This window comes from Sebastes fasciatus, chromosome 6, assembly GCF_043250625.1.
Source record: "Sebastes fasciatus isolate fSebFas1 chromosome 6, fSebFas1.pri, whole genome shotgun sequence".
NCBI lineage: Eukaryota > Metazoa > Chordata > Actinopteri > Perciformes > Sebastidae > Sebastes > Sebastes fasciatus.
Genome location: NC_133800.1, coordinates 24670027 through 24686504, shown reverse-complemented (window position 1 = coordinate 24686504; position 16478 = coordinate 24670027). Strand labels below are relative to the sequence as shown.

Genomic DNA, 16478 nt, shown 5'->3' with positions numbered 1-16478 from the left:
GATGTATTATTATTTAAAATTATTCATTTACATAAAAATGTTATCAATATGACCTTTAAAAACACAGCTGAGGCTGAACAATATTTATAAATCTTAACATTACTCCCTGCAACAAGTGTTTTTTTAAATACCCAAACAGATAAGAACCAGATTGGAGCGTCAATCCGGTACAACAGATCAATGGGGAATCCCTATTCAAAGAGCAGCACGCATTACAAACCACTGAAGGTGAGTAGCTCATTATATCAGTAACAGACTCATGGCTGCACGCAACAAACACTGTCATACATGGAGCGCCTGTTCTAGGAAAATGGGCAGAAGGTCGGCGACCTCTGTGAATCAGCCATAGGCCTCGGGGTAATCTTCAGTCAGAGACAATAAACAGGTTGAGTTAACAACTGCTGCATGTGCGGGGGCTGGCTGATAAGAGGCAGACTTTACAGCCTGCGTGATAAAAAAAAAAAAAAAAGACAGACTGCCTTGACCCAGAGAGACGGGGAAACGGCTCCAAAGAGCGACAGAGCCAGTCCAGGCAGACTGATATACACGTATAGACGAAACCAGGCAGCACGTGGCGGTTGCTGCCTCACTAACAGGAAGTTGCAGCCGCATCACTTGTCTATGCTTTCAAAAAAAAAAAAACACAATGCTTGAGCTGCTGCTAGAGTGGCAATTCTATTATAATACACAGCAACTGCAATTAAGTTATATACTTCACAGCGAGAAAGGTTTACCTTTTTTGGCAGTTTCCATCTCTTCTTCAGTCCAGCGTGAGCTCTCATTCATCTCCAGATTGGCTGTTAAAAAAAAAATAGAGAACCACCAAGTCAGAGAAGGCGGGAGGAGGGGGGGGGGGAGTGGGCAGTTGTCACAAAGTCAGTTAGGGAGTGACTGACAAGAGGAAAGGAAGGAGAGAGAGAAATTAGAGAAGAATAAGAGGGTGGGGGGCAGGGTAGCTTGTGCAGCTTGCCAGTGAGGCACCGCAGCGTGGGTCGCTAAGGACTGTTTGTTTTAGATGGAGGAAGCAGGAAATCCAAGGAGAGAAGTCAGTTAATGATTATAGACATAACAACTGGCTTTTTTCCCTGCGCGGCCCATAAGCCAGGTCGACCCTGGCCCTGCCTGGCAGACAGCAGAGTGGAAGCCCGTGCTTCTGTGTCCTCTGTACGGACGTGTGAAGGGCACCGCGGGCCAGCGAGCGCCGCTGCCAGCAAGGGAGCAAACAGCAACGGAAAGGGGGCCGCTGATCAGAGCCCCCTACGGCCCGAGTCACCTGGGGATTCCCTGTGACTAAACCTGACTGCAGGAGCGACCGCAGCATCTACACACAACTGCTGAAACATCAAAAATCCCTGATAGCCTGCAGCGAGTGTTACTGTGTGCATGGCTGACTTGCCATCTGCGAGGAAACAAAGAGCTAAGCGGGGGGACACTGCTGACACACAGAATATTTCGTCCTTAAATAATACTTTTGTCTTTTGCCAACAGATGGGATTTAAGCTACACATCTTATGCAGCCACACTTTTTTTTCGCTGTTTTGATTTCATTTTATGCCATTTATGAGTGTCACTTAGGTAAAAAAGTGAGTGCAGGACTGAATAAGTGAATGAAGACAAAAGGAACAACAGTGCACTCTTGTGGTGTGGGACAGGAGGCCACAAATAGATCAAAGGTGACAAAGTCAAGCCTGCGTAATAGAAGTGAAATGCTTATCTGTAAATCTTAGCTGTTGTTTCATTGCTCCTGACAGGTGTAAAGTTAATTGTACTACATTATTGCTTTTAGCTATTTTATTATCTTAAGATAAGATAAGATAAGATGAACATTTATTAATCCCCGGAGGGAAATTCAGGTGTCAAAGCAGCAACATCAGCAAACAAAAGAGGACCTATTATGATTTTGTGCTTTTTCCCAGTTCTTTAGTGTGTTAAATTGTTATTTTGTGCATGTAAAAGGTCTGCAAAGTTATAAAGCTTGAAGTCCAGGCCAAAGGGAGTTACTCTCACCCACAGAAACACTGCTCCTAAACTGCCTGAAATGTCTCGCTCAAAGTCCCGCCTTTTCTTCCGTAACTTGGTGATGTCACCAAGTAACACATCTGCATAATACCTGCCTAGTGGCTAGTTTGGCACGGCCTCAAACAAAGCTAGTAAGAGCGAAGTCCGAAGAGTTCGGCTCGGTTGACCAATCACAGCAGAGTGGGCCTTTTTTTTTTTGCCCCAGGAGCTCAAACAACGTTTCAGACAGAGGATGAAAAGAGGTGCTGCAGCACAGCCAGTATGAGAACAATAACAAGTTTTTGAACATTAAAGCATGTAAACAAAAGACAAGTATACAAAATGAGCATAAAAGGTCCTCTAATGTTTTGGATCAAGTTAGAAATCACACAAGTGAACTAGAATGGCACTTGGAGAGCGCAGACCTCCGCCAAGGTGCCTGACTTTAAAAACAGATCATGAGTTATTATTAACATGGTGTGTTTCCGTGTAACGTATCGGCGGATGCCTCTCATTCAGCAGCCTTGTTATGTCTGTTTAACGTTACACTACGTTGTCTCTCATCCCGTCATCTACCGTTTTTTTCTTTCTCACCGCGGACAACCAGCAGCCCCCGCACATCAAAGTCTCGCCACACATCCACACACGTATCTCTATGCTCTCAGAAGGAAAGGGGCGGGGGTCACGTGTCATCAACGCGTCATCAGTTACACTGCGCATGCGTTATACCCTGTGGTCTTAATGCTCAGGCTGATCGGATGGTTTAACTGCAATTTGAACCACAATTAATTTCATGATGTTTACCCACGTCACCCTCTCAAATTACAGTATGTGATGTGCCTTCAGCCGCATGCTAAAATGTTAAAATAACACTGGACAGAGGAGAAAACTGGCACTACTGTGCAGTGCAGCGGAGACTGACCGAGCTCATTGTTGAGTGGCGGTGTGGTGGTCTCCTCCACTTCGCTGGTCATGGAGCGGGTGATGCGGCCCTTGCGACGCCCCTGGCTGTTGGCTGTGCGTCGACCCTTGAAAGCCACGGTGGGCTCTTTGTCTTCTGCATCTTCTCCAGAGGTGTCGTCCCTGTGTTTGAGAAATGTCAAAGCGGTCAGCAAGAGAAACACTGGAGTGTGTGACGGTGTACATATGATGGGTCACTGATATACTGTAGCACTCAAAGCCATATACACAGGGGCAGCATTGCAGGACACTGATTATAATAATTTATACAAAATAAAGTGCTTTTATTGCCAAACAACCGAATGTTCTCACTCCAACAGAGCATGTGTTTCACCACTGAAGATCAGAATGAAGGCAAAAAGCCCCAAACACAACCTTTCATTAAGTGCTGTAGTACAGAGCTAGCAACACCAAATGTACTACAGCGATAATACTTGCAGGCTGCTGTGGACATTGTGGTATATCCTTAAAAATCCTAAAGATGTATCATATTGTGTTTAGTAATTGTTAAAAAAAAAGTGTAGGGAGATCTCACTAGTTAAATAATACCGATACAAACTTTTCTGAGACTCAAATATGGGCCATGCTGCTATTCAGTCAGACCTAAAAATTGTATTCGAACATACATCCATCACCATCGTGTCCCTTATGCGGTTTGACCTCTACATTGGGCTTTAGTGCCACAAACCTGGGCAAAGACATGTTTGTCTGCAGGTTCCTAGAGAACGCTGCAGACCGAAACACAAACTTGAAAGACAAAATGTGAACGTGTATACAGACGCTGCTTTTTCTGTCTTTTTTTCCCCAAAGATAATTAATCGAGTGTCAGCACAATGGCATGCCAGGAGACAGCCACTGAGTTTGAACCCACTGCACCTCTATTCATCTTCCCCCAGCGCCATTAATCTTGCTGAGGGGAGCCGGTGGCACTCTAAATATAGGCGAGCCAGCTGTGCCAGGGACAGGCAGGCAGCAGGGTGCGCTGGGAGTCACGGAGTCCCCTGGCCTCGCCTCAGAGCAGGGAGGCAGCAGGCAATGCCTCATCATCATCATCATCTCCTGGTACAACAAGACTGCTAATAAATATGACCTAAACTACTGTAGTGTACAGCCTCAGCTGACATCATAATATAGTGCGTGAATACAGACATAGACTGTTGAATTCATCGATTAATTTTCCGGCACCAGAAAGCAGTGATATTCCATCTGTTGTTTTGCATCCTCTGCTGGCACTGAGCCTGAAAACACCCCCTCCTCCACCGCTGCAACACACACACACACACACACACACACACACACACTCCTCCCTACACAGTGACATTTCACATTTACAGCTAGGTTAATCATACAGATTATTTTCCTCCAGCAAAAAAAACCCTAGACTAACAAAATAAGCACAGAATTACAGAAATGACATTTGGCATCCTATTGGGAAAGGGGAGACGCATAAACAGGAAAACAGCTGTTTTAATAGGGAGAACGAATGGACACTTGAATTTGCAGTAGGTGGAAAGTCTAGCTGGAGGTGAGAGAGTGAGAGCTCAGGGGTTACAGAATGATTGGATTTCCAGATCCGCTACCCCTTAGCCAAAACTTACTCCTACTCCATTCGCCGAAGCCTGACCTGGAATTATTCTAAAATTGTGTGTTGGAGAAAAAGTGAGAGGATTGTTGCAGCTGTACGGGTCAGGCTCATACAATGTGGCGGAAATGTTTTTTACTTGGCTGCATCTTTTCCTCTCACTCTGTCAGCGTGCTTCTCTAATGAATCATCGTACAGAGTTTAGACTTACAAATTCAAAAAGTTTTTGATGCAAATGAGACGACTCCGGCAGGGAGGTTTAGTCGGTATTAAAAAGTGACTCACTTCATTCCATCTTCCTTGTCTTCGGCTTCATTTTTTTCTTCATCCCTCTCTCCCTCCTTCTCTTTCTCCTCCTTCTCCTTCTCTTCCTGGCTGCCCCGGTGCAGTTGTTGCTGCTGTTGCTGCTGCTGCTGGCCGTGCTGCGACGGGAGGAAAAGGAAACAAAAAGGCGCTCCGTTAAAAAGATAATCTCAGGTAACTGGACACACAGACTTACCAGCAAACATCTCTCCTGTAACCTGTATACCTTAGACCAGGGGTTCGCAAACTTTTTGGGGCCAAGGACCCCTTACAGGGGGGACATTTTCCAAGGACACCCTCATAATCGTAACACTGAATAAGCATAATGCTTACTACCATTTGTACTCTTAGATGTAATTGAAACTATTTGTATTCTGAAACTTTTCAACCTAAATACTTCAGACATGTTTCATAGTGATAAACAGAAACACATTTATGTTAAGACGAGATGAGATGATCCTTTATCAGTCCCACAGCGGGGAAATTTGCAATGTTATTGAATGTTAATACCACTTATATATATCTTTAAACAGAGGGGGATTTTATTCAAATTGCATTTGGATTCAACTTGCCAGCATGTATAGCCTATATTTTAAGTGATTGATCTTAAAAGCTTCCAGAAAATGAACAGTATAGCAAGATAGGCATAGTGCTAATAAATCCAGATGTTTAAACTTACCAGTTTAAAGCTGACTGTCAGTAAGTGCTTCAACTTAAAAATAATGAGCTTATTGCAGTGTGTCGCAATCATATCAGAGTTTCTATTGGCCCAAAGCTAATGTGGATGGGTGTAATGGACACAATGTGCTTGTTTTATTGGTGCAAATGGTCCCAATCTGTAGATATGCATGTTTTAATGATACAGCACAGTTTTATAAGCTAATGATTTTGCAGACCCCCTGACAGAGTGCCAAGGACCTCACTTTGAGAATCACTGCCTTAGACACATATGCTTCAATGTGCGGAGGCACAAACATCAAAAAATTGAATTATGACCTGAATCATTTTGCATTGTATTATACTTTTGTTCACTATGGAAAGTGACGGTATCACTTCAGCAGATTCGTCCAGTGTTTCTCTATAATTATGAACCACAATCTCTCACTTTTAACCACGTACATTTTCTGCTTGTTTGCAAACAGTGAGTGAGGAGGCAACTTCCTGTGGCAGATCTGGCACACAGTTGCAGACAGTATGGTATCTGGCTGTTTTGTTTGTTAAGAATAATTTCAAAGATAATATTTTGAGGGTATTTTCGCCTTTGGTTGACAAAGATCAGTGTAGAAATAGTAGAGAGAAAGAGTGGTGAGACACGCAACAACAAAAGGTCCCAGGGGCGGAATGGAACCCGGGACGTTGCGGTTATATTGCATGCGCTGTAGACACTTGGTTAGTAGGGCGCTTTGTCTGGCTGATTTTTTGATGAGATAACACAACAAACCACACCATGACATTTGCAAAAACATGAAACATTATCTTTGACATTTCAGAAGACTTTGTTTCACTTGTTTCAAGTACAGAATAGTTACTAACCTAAAAAATCCTATTCATTTTCTGCACAGACAAAACAAAACAGGATACGAGAGTTCCGAAATATGCTCTTTAAGCACCCAGAACCACTTCCTTACCAATTTCCTGTCTGTCTGGGCTTTTAGGGTTGAAGTTCAGATTAGTACAGACATGCAGTCTGACCAAAAAACCTGAAACGCTGTTCAACATTCACCTAGCAGACATACTTAAAACTGATCAGACTCTATTTGATGCATTTGCAGTTGCTGCCTTTGGGCTAATGCTCATCCAAAGAATATGAACTTTTGTTGATCTCTTTACTACATGTCTGCTCTATAAAAAGACACATTACATGTGGCTCCTGGCAAGAGAACATAAAAAGGACACAAATTGAGAGAGAGCCAGAGAATGAAAGGGGGGAGAGAAAGCTTGAAAAAGAGGGAGAGTAGAGCAAAATAAAAATGGACCTTTCATTCACAGAAGCTACCTTTATCCCCATTTGCACAATATCACTAATGTCCTCTCCCTCCCTTTGAAATTAACTCAGGCAGAAAACAAATAAAAGCTGTAATTCAATAGGATGTAATGGTCACCCAGCGTCATGTTCTGTTCAGACACTTTTTCCTTCCCACAGACACATCATCAGCCTCATAATATCTATCCGCCCTAACTATAGAGTTCTGTTAGCGCGGCGTCTACATGTAAATATGCCCCGAGCTGATCCAGGGGCAGCCCTATAGAAAGTGTAGACTGGAAACACATTAACATTTGCATTAAAGCTATTACTTATCCCCTCCATCCCTCCACTGGCCAAACATAATCTCTATTAGCAGTCATTCTGACATAGAGCGCTGCACTTTCTGCTCCTCCTCTGTAGCTGCCTCCCTCTGTGACTGCAAGCTATTAGTGCTAGCCGCCGCCGCCGCTCAAGAGATGGAGCAAACCGCCGGGTAATGAGCGGAGGTTCCTTCAGGAAAGATTCAGGAGACACCATCCTCGTACCCACAGGAAAAGGTCGCCAGTAAATTAATGTGCCATTTCCTTTGCACCCGCCGCCATGGAGTTTAACAGCTCGCACCTGATCTGAGGCTAAGTAATAACTGGGAGCTCATTAGCAATGTGTTTAAAAAAACGGGCAGTATGGAAATAGTGCTGACATGATGGGTTTGAGCAAATTGTGGCTCTTGATCAGCACAACTGTGTGACCTTTGGCGTTTTTCTGAACAGTTCATCATGTGGGTGGCTTAGACCACCTCACTGATCTGTAAAGACATCACTGTAGCTTCAGTGCTGGCAGTGACATTAAGGCTGTGCACACAAGACACATTTTAAGCAATAAAGTGCCCCATTTTCAGTAGTTTTCAAAGAGTTTAAATCCTTTTGTATGCTGTTTTTTGCACGTCAGATACCTCACGTTTATCTCTGTTAGGGCTGCAAAAAAAGGGCAAAAATTATAATCACGATTATTTTTGGGCAATACTGAGATCACGATTATTTAACATGATTACTCGTTGACTTTGGGAACTTCATGCAATTAGAAAGAACATTTTGTAGCCCCCGTAATTAGGGGAAAAGTTAGTAGTGGAGGTTTCTGCCAAACTTGTTTAACAACAGATAATGGCATCAGGCCTGGGGTGCAATGACTGAAATGGAAAACAAGTTTTTCGCCAACCAGCGAATGGCATTAGTAAGCTAAGTGACTGCAGCTGACTTCTTGGTTGCCTAGCAATAGCAAAAGGAGACTTCTTTAAAAAAAAAAAAAGATGTAGTGATGCCCCTCAGATTTTCAGGCCTACAAAGCTTGGTGTGTGAGATTGGGCCTTGATTGAAAGGTGAGAATACCTGGCTTCTTCCTCTGCGTCTGTAGTTCCTCCGCACTATGTTCTTGTAGTTTTCGTTCTTTTTGGTCAGGTAGTAAAAGAGCACACACTCCGCCACCGTCTGAAACATGAAAGAAATGGGCTGTTTTTAAAAAAAATAATTTCCTGAGAAGATTGGATCACCAGAATAACACACAAAAAAAGAAAATGAATGAATACCTTTCTCTCCAGAAAAGACGCAATCAGACCAAAGTTTTTGGGGTGCTGGATGAACCTGTGGGAACAGAACAGAGAAACTCTAGCAACCTCCTAATGGAATGACTCACAATCACTGACATTTCCCGAAATACTCCAAAATCCGATCACACAACAACACACAGAGAATGAGGTGACGTCAGCGCTGACGCAGAAAAGGAACATGATAAATTAAGACAAAAAAAACATTGATCTCAGAGCTACACCACATCTATTCCATTAATCCTAAATCAAAAAACGTCTCTAAAAAAATGACACCAGACAATTACTAGTTTTCAAATATCTTACTGTATGTTTTGGATCAAAGTTATTAGAAAAGGAAACTGAAGCTCTTCCTTTTGCATGTGGGTAGACTTTAAAGTCACTGATTTTACTGTGTGGGTTGGATCTGATCTGGACGCTTGAAACGCCTCCACTTGTTTCTCACGAAAGGGGAAGATTCACTTCCTTACCAACAACTTACTGACCCTTTATCGGTCACACATGTTTCACAGGGAGCACAAGACATACTTCAATCTTGTTGCTTAAAAAGAGCACTTTGGTTACAAAATGAGAATGCAGCTGGAAAATAATTTGGGATTTGCTAAAAATTTGAAATGTACAGAGTTGAGTGTGAAAAGCCTGAAAGAAAAAGTGTTCATACATTATATTCTGGGTGAAAAATGCCAAATGTTACTGTCAAAAGCTTTTTTTTAGGTGTATGTAAGGCCAACTAAACCTAATCTAGCTGCTAGGAAATACAGATAAAAGGAGAAATGATGTCTGCCACCATGGCTTTACTGAAGTGTTGTGCTTACTTCTCTCTGAAAGTGTCCTTCTCCTGCTCGCTCCACATGTTCATAACCTGCCGGTCCTTATACACCTTCATGGGGTCTTCCATCAATCCGTTCATGTTGATGAACTTGATGCGTTGCTGCTCGGCGTCAAACAGCATGGGAGGGATGACCGCAAGCTGCCGCATTTGCTTCTCCGTGTTCTGATGTACACAAATGCCACACACAGAGAAACCAACATCCTGTAGTGAGTGGGTAGGTCTCGAGAGGGAAACTATCTGACAGCACGGTGCTTATATTGACATGAAACCTGTCCTGTCTTTGGCAGACAGGAGCAAAAAGTTTAGGATGTCTCGTTGACTCAGCAGTCAATGTAAACTCTCACTTTCCTGTCACTCTTCAATTCACAACCATTACAAAATCTTAAAAATTAGATAATGTCTGAGGATAGGAGGGGAGTAAAGGGAAGGCGCTGAGCTATCTCGAGGAGGTAGGAAGGTAGAAAGCATTTCTTGAGATGAGACAAGACAACCCAATTGGACACACTGCTCAGCTTAATGGGACCAGGCTGACATGAGAGGAACAGCTCTAATGTGTGACTAGTGGATATCATGGCACTGTCTTGTCCTTAACACTGAGACACCTCAAGATTAGCAAATCTGCTTCATAGGCTGGTATGTATGAAGTCAATTCAAGCCGATTCTATTTTATATAATTTTCCTCAGTGGGCTTGAACAATTGCTAAAAAAGTGCTTTCTTAGACGAGACCGACATATTTGATACTGAAACTTTTCCAAAAGCAGCTAAATCTGCAAGCTACTACATGGCCCATGCTGACGCTCCACATTCTCTGCCTTGAAGTTTAGATTCATCATAGAACTATTGTACGAGTACACGGACGATAATGACTGTTGCACCAATAGCTGACGTTATGTGTCGACTGCGCATGTTATAAAGGGAGGAAAGAGAAACGAGGGAAGACTGTAAAAAAAAAAGAGAGAGAGACAGGCTGTAAAAACGGCCAGAAACTATCAAAGTTCTGGGAGCATTTGAATTGAAAGCAGCTATGCTGCTGTGCTTGCCCGCTGGGCTGCGGTGGCCTTAAAGGGCTCGTATTTAGCTTTGGCTAGCCGTGCTAGCTTAGCTACCACAAATATTCCAGTGGCATACCATAGCATCTGTATAACAGCTGTATTATATGCTAATATTGTGTTGCATATGCCTCTGAAAGAAAACTTTGTTGCAGTGATTGAAGAAGGCTTGAGTCACATTCCTGTAGGCTAGTTCTAGTTCTCATCTACCCCCTCAGAGACTTTGGGTTTCATTCCTGGTAGCGGTGCCAACCTCGGCGTGTGTGACACTCAACACAACCAGACAGCCAGATGTCTGGCCACCATAGCAATATGAACATCAAGAGTGTGATAGTGAGAATACTAGGGCTGGGTATCGTTTAAAAAAGGATGTCTGTACCAATACTAGTACCCTTAAAGTGATAACGATAACAATAGAGTACTTCATTGAACACCCATCATGTGAATGGAAGCTGTGTTTATGTCCAACCGGCTAGCTAATCACCGCCGCACTGCACAGTGCTCATACAGTGGGTACCACTGGTAATGCCGACTTACGCTTCCCGAAAGCGTAACGTCCACCCTGTGCTGTTAGCATCCTTAGCTGCTAGCTGCTGACTCAGACATGTCCATGTTCAGAGCCATGTGCAGGCAGGCAATCCCGTCCGTATGGGTTCTAGTGGCTGCGGTAGTGAGTCAATTACACGTCGCATTAAATCTAAGACCGCTTGCGGTGATTGGCTGCGAGCAAACCCATACAAATAGTTTAGTAATAGTAGTTTTTTCTAGAGCTGGGCACAAAAAGGATCGATTGCAGGTATGGTTTGAATGGAGAAGTTTTGATACTACTTGGTGCTGGGTGTTTCGGTACCCAGCCCCAGTGAATACACCCTAAATGTTGCAGAAGAGGAAGTGGAGGAGCCAACCATCTTTAACATCTTACCTCATGCTCTGATATTCCATCAATGATCTCGGAGACCTCATGTTCACTGCGAGCTGCAGACGAGGCCAGCCCACCTCCTCTCTGCCCAACACGGCTACAAAAGGGAAAAACACAGAAGACCCGTCACTCAAAACTCCCCACACATGCCTGTAACTGAGCCACCTACACCGCACAATGAAACAAATCCACAGTAGTTCTTTACAACCAGAGCATGTAACTAGGCAACAAATCGAAGCAATTAAGTCAGTTCCAGAAACCAAGGGCCTTTTTACTCTGTTGAACAATCACAGATTGCCTGCTGTGAAATGGGGGGAAGAAAAAAAATCTCACCTCTGCATGCGCTCCTGCAGCTCTCTTTGCTTGCGGATCTCTGGGAACTGTTTCTCGTAGTACTCCCGCACCTTGCTCTCCTTGGCTCTGCGCCGCGGATTGCTTTCGATGCGCTCCACCTTCTTCTCCCAGGCTTCCATCAGCTGGTCATATCGCTGGCAAAACTTCTGTTCCTGAATCAACACAGAAAGATCTCTCAACCCACTGCAGATCCGCTGAAATAACAACACTATCTCTTTCTTTGTCTTCCCTCTGATCTCAAGACAGAAAACTAATGGACCATTACCTCTGAGGAAGTACTGTTTTTTTTCAATAATTATATTCAGTAAGCTCTCGGCCTTTCTGTTGTGTCCCACCATGAACCTCGACATGTTCAGAGGGGGCAAAGCGATATGTTGGTTTTCCACGGGGAGTCTAGCCTTGAGCCCAGCGCTTTCCCAGCTTCCTCACACGCAGGCTGTAAAGCAGACCATTAAACCTGGTGGAGACACGACCCTCAGTGGGCTCGTAAACCACAAGGTGATGTCTCCCCACACTCTGCCCACGAGGAGCTGCCTCCCCCACACAGACACAACACGAGAGATGGCTGGACGCTCGCCAGGCTTTGATACAGGTGCTGCATTTGATCGGTTCTTTCTGGCCTCACATAAACTCGCAATACACAATAAATGCGGAGCTGTGAAACAAGTTGTTGCTGGCGCTATGTCAGAGGTTGGAAACAGTTTAAAAAAAATATTTTCCCATCATATTGCCTACTTGTGGATGGATGCAAATTTCATAGTGAAACTTGAGTTGCAATAATGATTTTCTGTCAAGTCAGTTGATTTTAAGATGTCCGTCTGGCTCTAGCGTGACCTCACCCCATTGATCCCTGCTTTATTTATAGTCATGCTCTCTGGCTCAGTCTCCCTCAATCACTGGCAGGCAAGAGCCCAGACTAACCCTGTACAATGCTCATTAGAAGTATTTGGCTGACAGTGAATTCAACAGATCTAGGTTTGTTTTGTTGTTGTTGTTTTTTTTTCTTTCAGATGACCATGTGAGAGAATCGCACAGTAAGAGTACTGACAAGAGCGAGCATGCCCAGAGCTCTATTCCTCTTTGGTCTGCCTAAAATGGCCACTCACATCAAGGAGCAGCTGGCCCAGTTTCACACTAGTCATCTGTCATGGGCAGAGTCCCAGCAGAGAGTCAAAAATGTCAACTTACCCACTGCTTACGAGCATGATTTCTCCGCTTGAAGTACAAGATGAGTTTCTTCCTCATCGCCTGGTTTCTGAGAGTGTTGAAGAAAGAGAGGCATAGAGAAAACAGAGGGGCAGAGGGATAGAAACAAAAAGGATAAGGTGAGGACATTCACAAAAACACATCATAAATCTAAGTACATGATGCTCTCCGGATCCTCGGGCAAACACTTTCTACCCTCTGCACTTTCTCCGCCTCACTTCTTTACCCAATAAACAAACAAAAACCACACTCACAAACACAAACAATGCCCGTCCTTGTATGCCAACGCTCGATAAACTCAAACTTGCTTCTGGGTGGAAAGGACAGAGAGGTGAGCCAAACTTATAAAACTTGTCTGGGCCGGGAACAGCCAGCCGCAGCGCTTCAAATAAAGGTCAGGGCCAGTAATCTCCTTAGGCGGCCGCTCGGTTTGTCTCTTTCTGTGCTGCAAGACAGAATTTTATTCCTGACACTTAATCTGTCAGTTGTAAGGTCACGTTCCCCGCTGATTAATGTAATCTTAGTCTACATTAGTCACTTCAGCTGAGCCGCAGGGTCCTTAGGGTCACAGGCAAGGACAGAGGACAAGGAAGTGGGCTACTGGTGGTGTAGGAGTTTTTTTTGAAAATGGGAAGATAGTATGTAAAAACATTTAGAGGGATAAACACACAGGATGACCTATTCTCCATTTCCCAAACATGTTATCTGCAATAACAAACCCAAGTCAAACCTAAACAGCCTTAACCCCCAACCTATATAAACACTCCCACACAAACAAACAGACACGTATCGAGCCAAGCCATTGCAGCAGAAAAGGCTGACAAATCCAGCTAGATACCGTCGATATACACTCTCACCGTGGCATATAATGGGTGAGAACTAACTTGGTATGGCAAGGATTGATAGATTAAGCCCTTTAAAGACAGAGATGGCATTGTCCTTTGGACACCAGATGGCAAAGGGAAAGATTAGTAGCCCTGAACCCCTACAAAAGGTTTCCTTTGTCCTGCTCTAAGCCTTGTGCCACTTCTGAGATATCAGAGAACACTGTAATTTGGAATAATACCTCCAAAACACGATGGCTGAAAGATTCATTATACGCACGCTTGTGACAGATGTTTCCCAGTGGTGCAAGCACACAAAGTTTGATTTTGTTTTCATAGTAGTCTGAATATGCAAAGGATGTATCATTAGCTGAGTGGGAGAGAGATGAACTGGGATGAGGGACTCAGATGCTGAGAGCTCCACAGAGATATTGGTGCTCATCTATCCCAGCAGGGATGAGTGCCAAGGTTATCAAACCGGTTAGCAAAACAAAGAAGTCAATTGTGCTGGCTCAAAGCGACACAGTGGTATTTAATAACACACACACACACACATGGAGGGATAGATAGAGAGAGAGAGAGAGGAGAGTTTCCAGTTAATTGCTTTGAGGCAATAATACTGATCAAACGGCGCAGGGATCAAAAGGAGTGAAGACAGAGCAGTGTGCGGCTAAGAGGTCAGACACATCTTGTGGTATGCCACGGTGCCAACGGTGGAGACGAGCTATTATAACCCTCGTGCAGCCCCTTTGATGTGCCTCAGTCAGTTACGGTCCTTAAAAGATTACAGAGCCGTATTGATAGACATGGTAAGGCCACGCAAAGTTGTATACTCTCTGCTCCCCTAACTGCAGATATCCATTAACATATGAAATGGACATGATCTATTAAACATTCAACTGACGCAATCTTGGATGCTGAGACAGACATCCTGCTGTTAATATTTCATGTCATAATATCAGGGGCTAAATTAAATCAATAGTCATTTTAGTCCATTTTCAGAGGCAATAGCCGTGTTTGTTTTGTTTGTATTAGGGCTGTCAAAGTTCCCTTGACCTCTGACCTCTAGATATGTGAATGAAAATGGGTTCTATGGGTACCCACGAGTCTCCCCTTTACAGGCATGTCCACTTTATGATAATCACATGCAGTTTGGGGCAAGTCATAGTAAAGTCAGCACCCTGACACACTGACAGCTGTTGTTGCCTGTTGGGCTGCAGTTTGCCATGTAATGATTTGAGTATATTTTTTATGCTAAATGCAGTACCTGTGAGGGTTTTTCATTGTTTTGTGTTAATTGATTTTCAATAATAAATATATACATATATTTGTATAAAGCAAGCATATTTGTCCACTCTCATGTTGATAAGAGTATTAAATACTTGACAAATCTCCCTTTAAGGTACATTTTGAACAGATAAAAAATGTGTGATTACTTTTCGATTAATCACGATTAAATATTTTAATCGATTCACAGCCCTAGTTTTTATATTTCTCTATTTCTTTGTTTGACTAACCTTTTGTATGAGCACAGATGATCTGAAGCATCTTTACATAGCAAATAGTTGTTTGATGCTATATTAATGCTCTGGATATCAAATTTAGCCCCTTTAAATTACTGGAGCCTTAAATCACATATTCAGGGTCCTCACAGCGATATAACAGTGAGCCTTTGTACCATTTGGAAGTTGCAATCAAAACTATATTATTTTATACATAATTAAAAAGGAGAAAACTGGTGTGCTCAACTCAAAAACTTTATTGGGGATCAAATTCAAAACACGAGGGGCAAATGATGAACACTGCAGCTATATAATACTAGAAATTGTTTCTTAGCCTATAGACTAATGATGCCATTGCCACCATTACTGCATTGTCACAATCAAACTGAAAACCATTTCACTAACAGCGCAGGTCATTTTACATCATCTTTTAGACCTTTGTAGCTGCCCTCGATACACACGTTTATTCCAGTAAGTTTCATCACTAAGTTTACATAATGACAGTTTTACATCCCCCTCTGAAATGCCATTCTTTGCAGTCTGCCAAAGGGGAAGGGGGAGCTGAGATGTGTGAGGGTGGTGACGAGTGGCGAGTCTCTGCCTCTCTCTCCCTCTCAACCACTACAGGAATCAATCGCTTCTAAGGTCACCAAGTTCGAGTTTGTACTGGTAGCAGTTTTGAGTAGACAGAAGATTTAAAAATACAAGAATTAGAGGAGCAGAATACAACATGAGTGCATATAATGCACCATTATTAGTTGTTAAATTTGTACACAAACAAATACCCCCTGTAAATACAATCTATAACCGGTCAAGTTTCTCCCCGTAGTACAGGGCTTCTCTGGCTTTACTTGCATTTTGTCCGTTGATAGCTTTCATTCTGATCAACCCAGCAATTAAGAGTTGTTGTGTGAATCTGGTATTCAATTTTCAAGAGCATCAGGACGGCTTGAAATGCATTATTTACAATTATTTACAAATTATTTTTGTCTGTAGTGACACAATTTGCATATCAAACAATCCCACATGAGCTCTCGTGTCCCTGGTGAAACTCTCTTCAGCAGTTTGTGAGTTACTTTAATGGCTGGATATAAAACATGTCGTAATGTGGAAGTGTGTAAGGCATACTGTATGCAGTGACAGACTCACATTTTGATGTTCTCATGGTACTGCTTGGTGTCAGAAGGTTGATTGTACAGAGGCTGGAACAAAAGAAGGAACAGTCAGAATTATTTTCAGCTGTGCAACAGATTGTAGATGAACAGATTGCAAAATGCCCTCAATATGATTCTGATCTTGCCCCAGTATAATGCGTGACTCAAAGCTGAGACTGACTGAAGACAAATAATACGATCAAATTCAATCAAAAGAAGTCACTCAAA

The 16478-nt window shown here is 43.1% G+C and overlaps 1 protein-coding gene across 13 annotated transcripts in view; it reads right to left on the bottom strand.

Annotated features, from left to right (window-relative positions):
• The window catches only part of ncor2 (nuclear receptor corepressor 2), a 106565-nt gene that overhangs the window by 35564 nt on the left and 54523 nt on the right, over window positions 1-16478 (bottom strand). For all 13 annotated transcript variants that reach the window (XM_074638693.1, XM_074638700.1, XM_074638701.1 and 10 more), the window contains 10 exons: window positions 16246-16298; window positions 12753-12819; window positions 11544-11716; window positions 11214-11307; window positions 9225-9403; window positions 8392-8446; window positions 8195-8293; window positions 4826-4962; window positions 2921-3081; window positions 735-797 (listed from right to left, as the gene is read on the bottom strand). In XM_074638693.1, coding sequence (XP_074494794.1) covers window positions 735-797; window positions 2921-3081; window positions 4826-4962; window positions 8195-8293; window positions 8392-8446; window positions 9225-9403; window positions 11214-11307; window positions 11544-11716; window positions 12753-12819; window positions 16246-16298 — 1081 coding nt within the window. The remainder of the gene's footprint in view (window positions 1-734; window positions 798-2920; window positions 3082-4825; window positions 4963-8194; window positions 8294-8391; window positions 8447-9224; window positions 9404-11213; window positions 11308-11543; window positions 11717-12752; window positions 12820-16245; window positions 16299-16478) is intronic.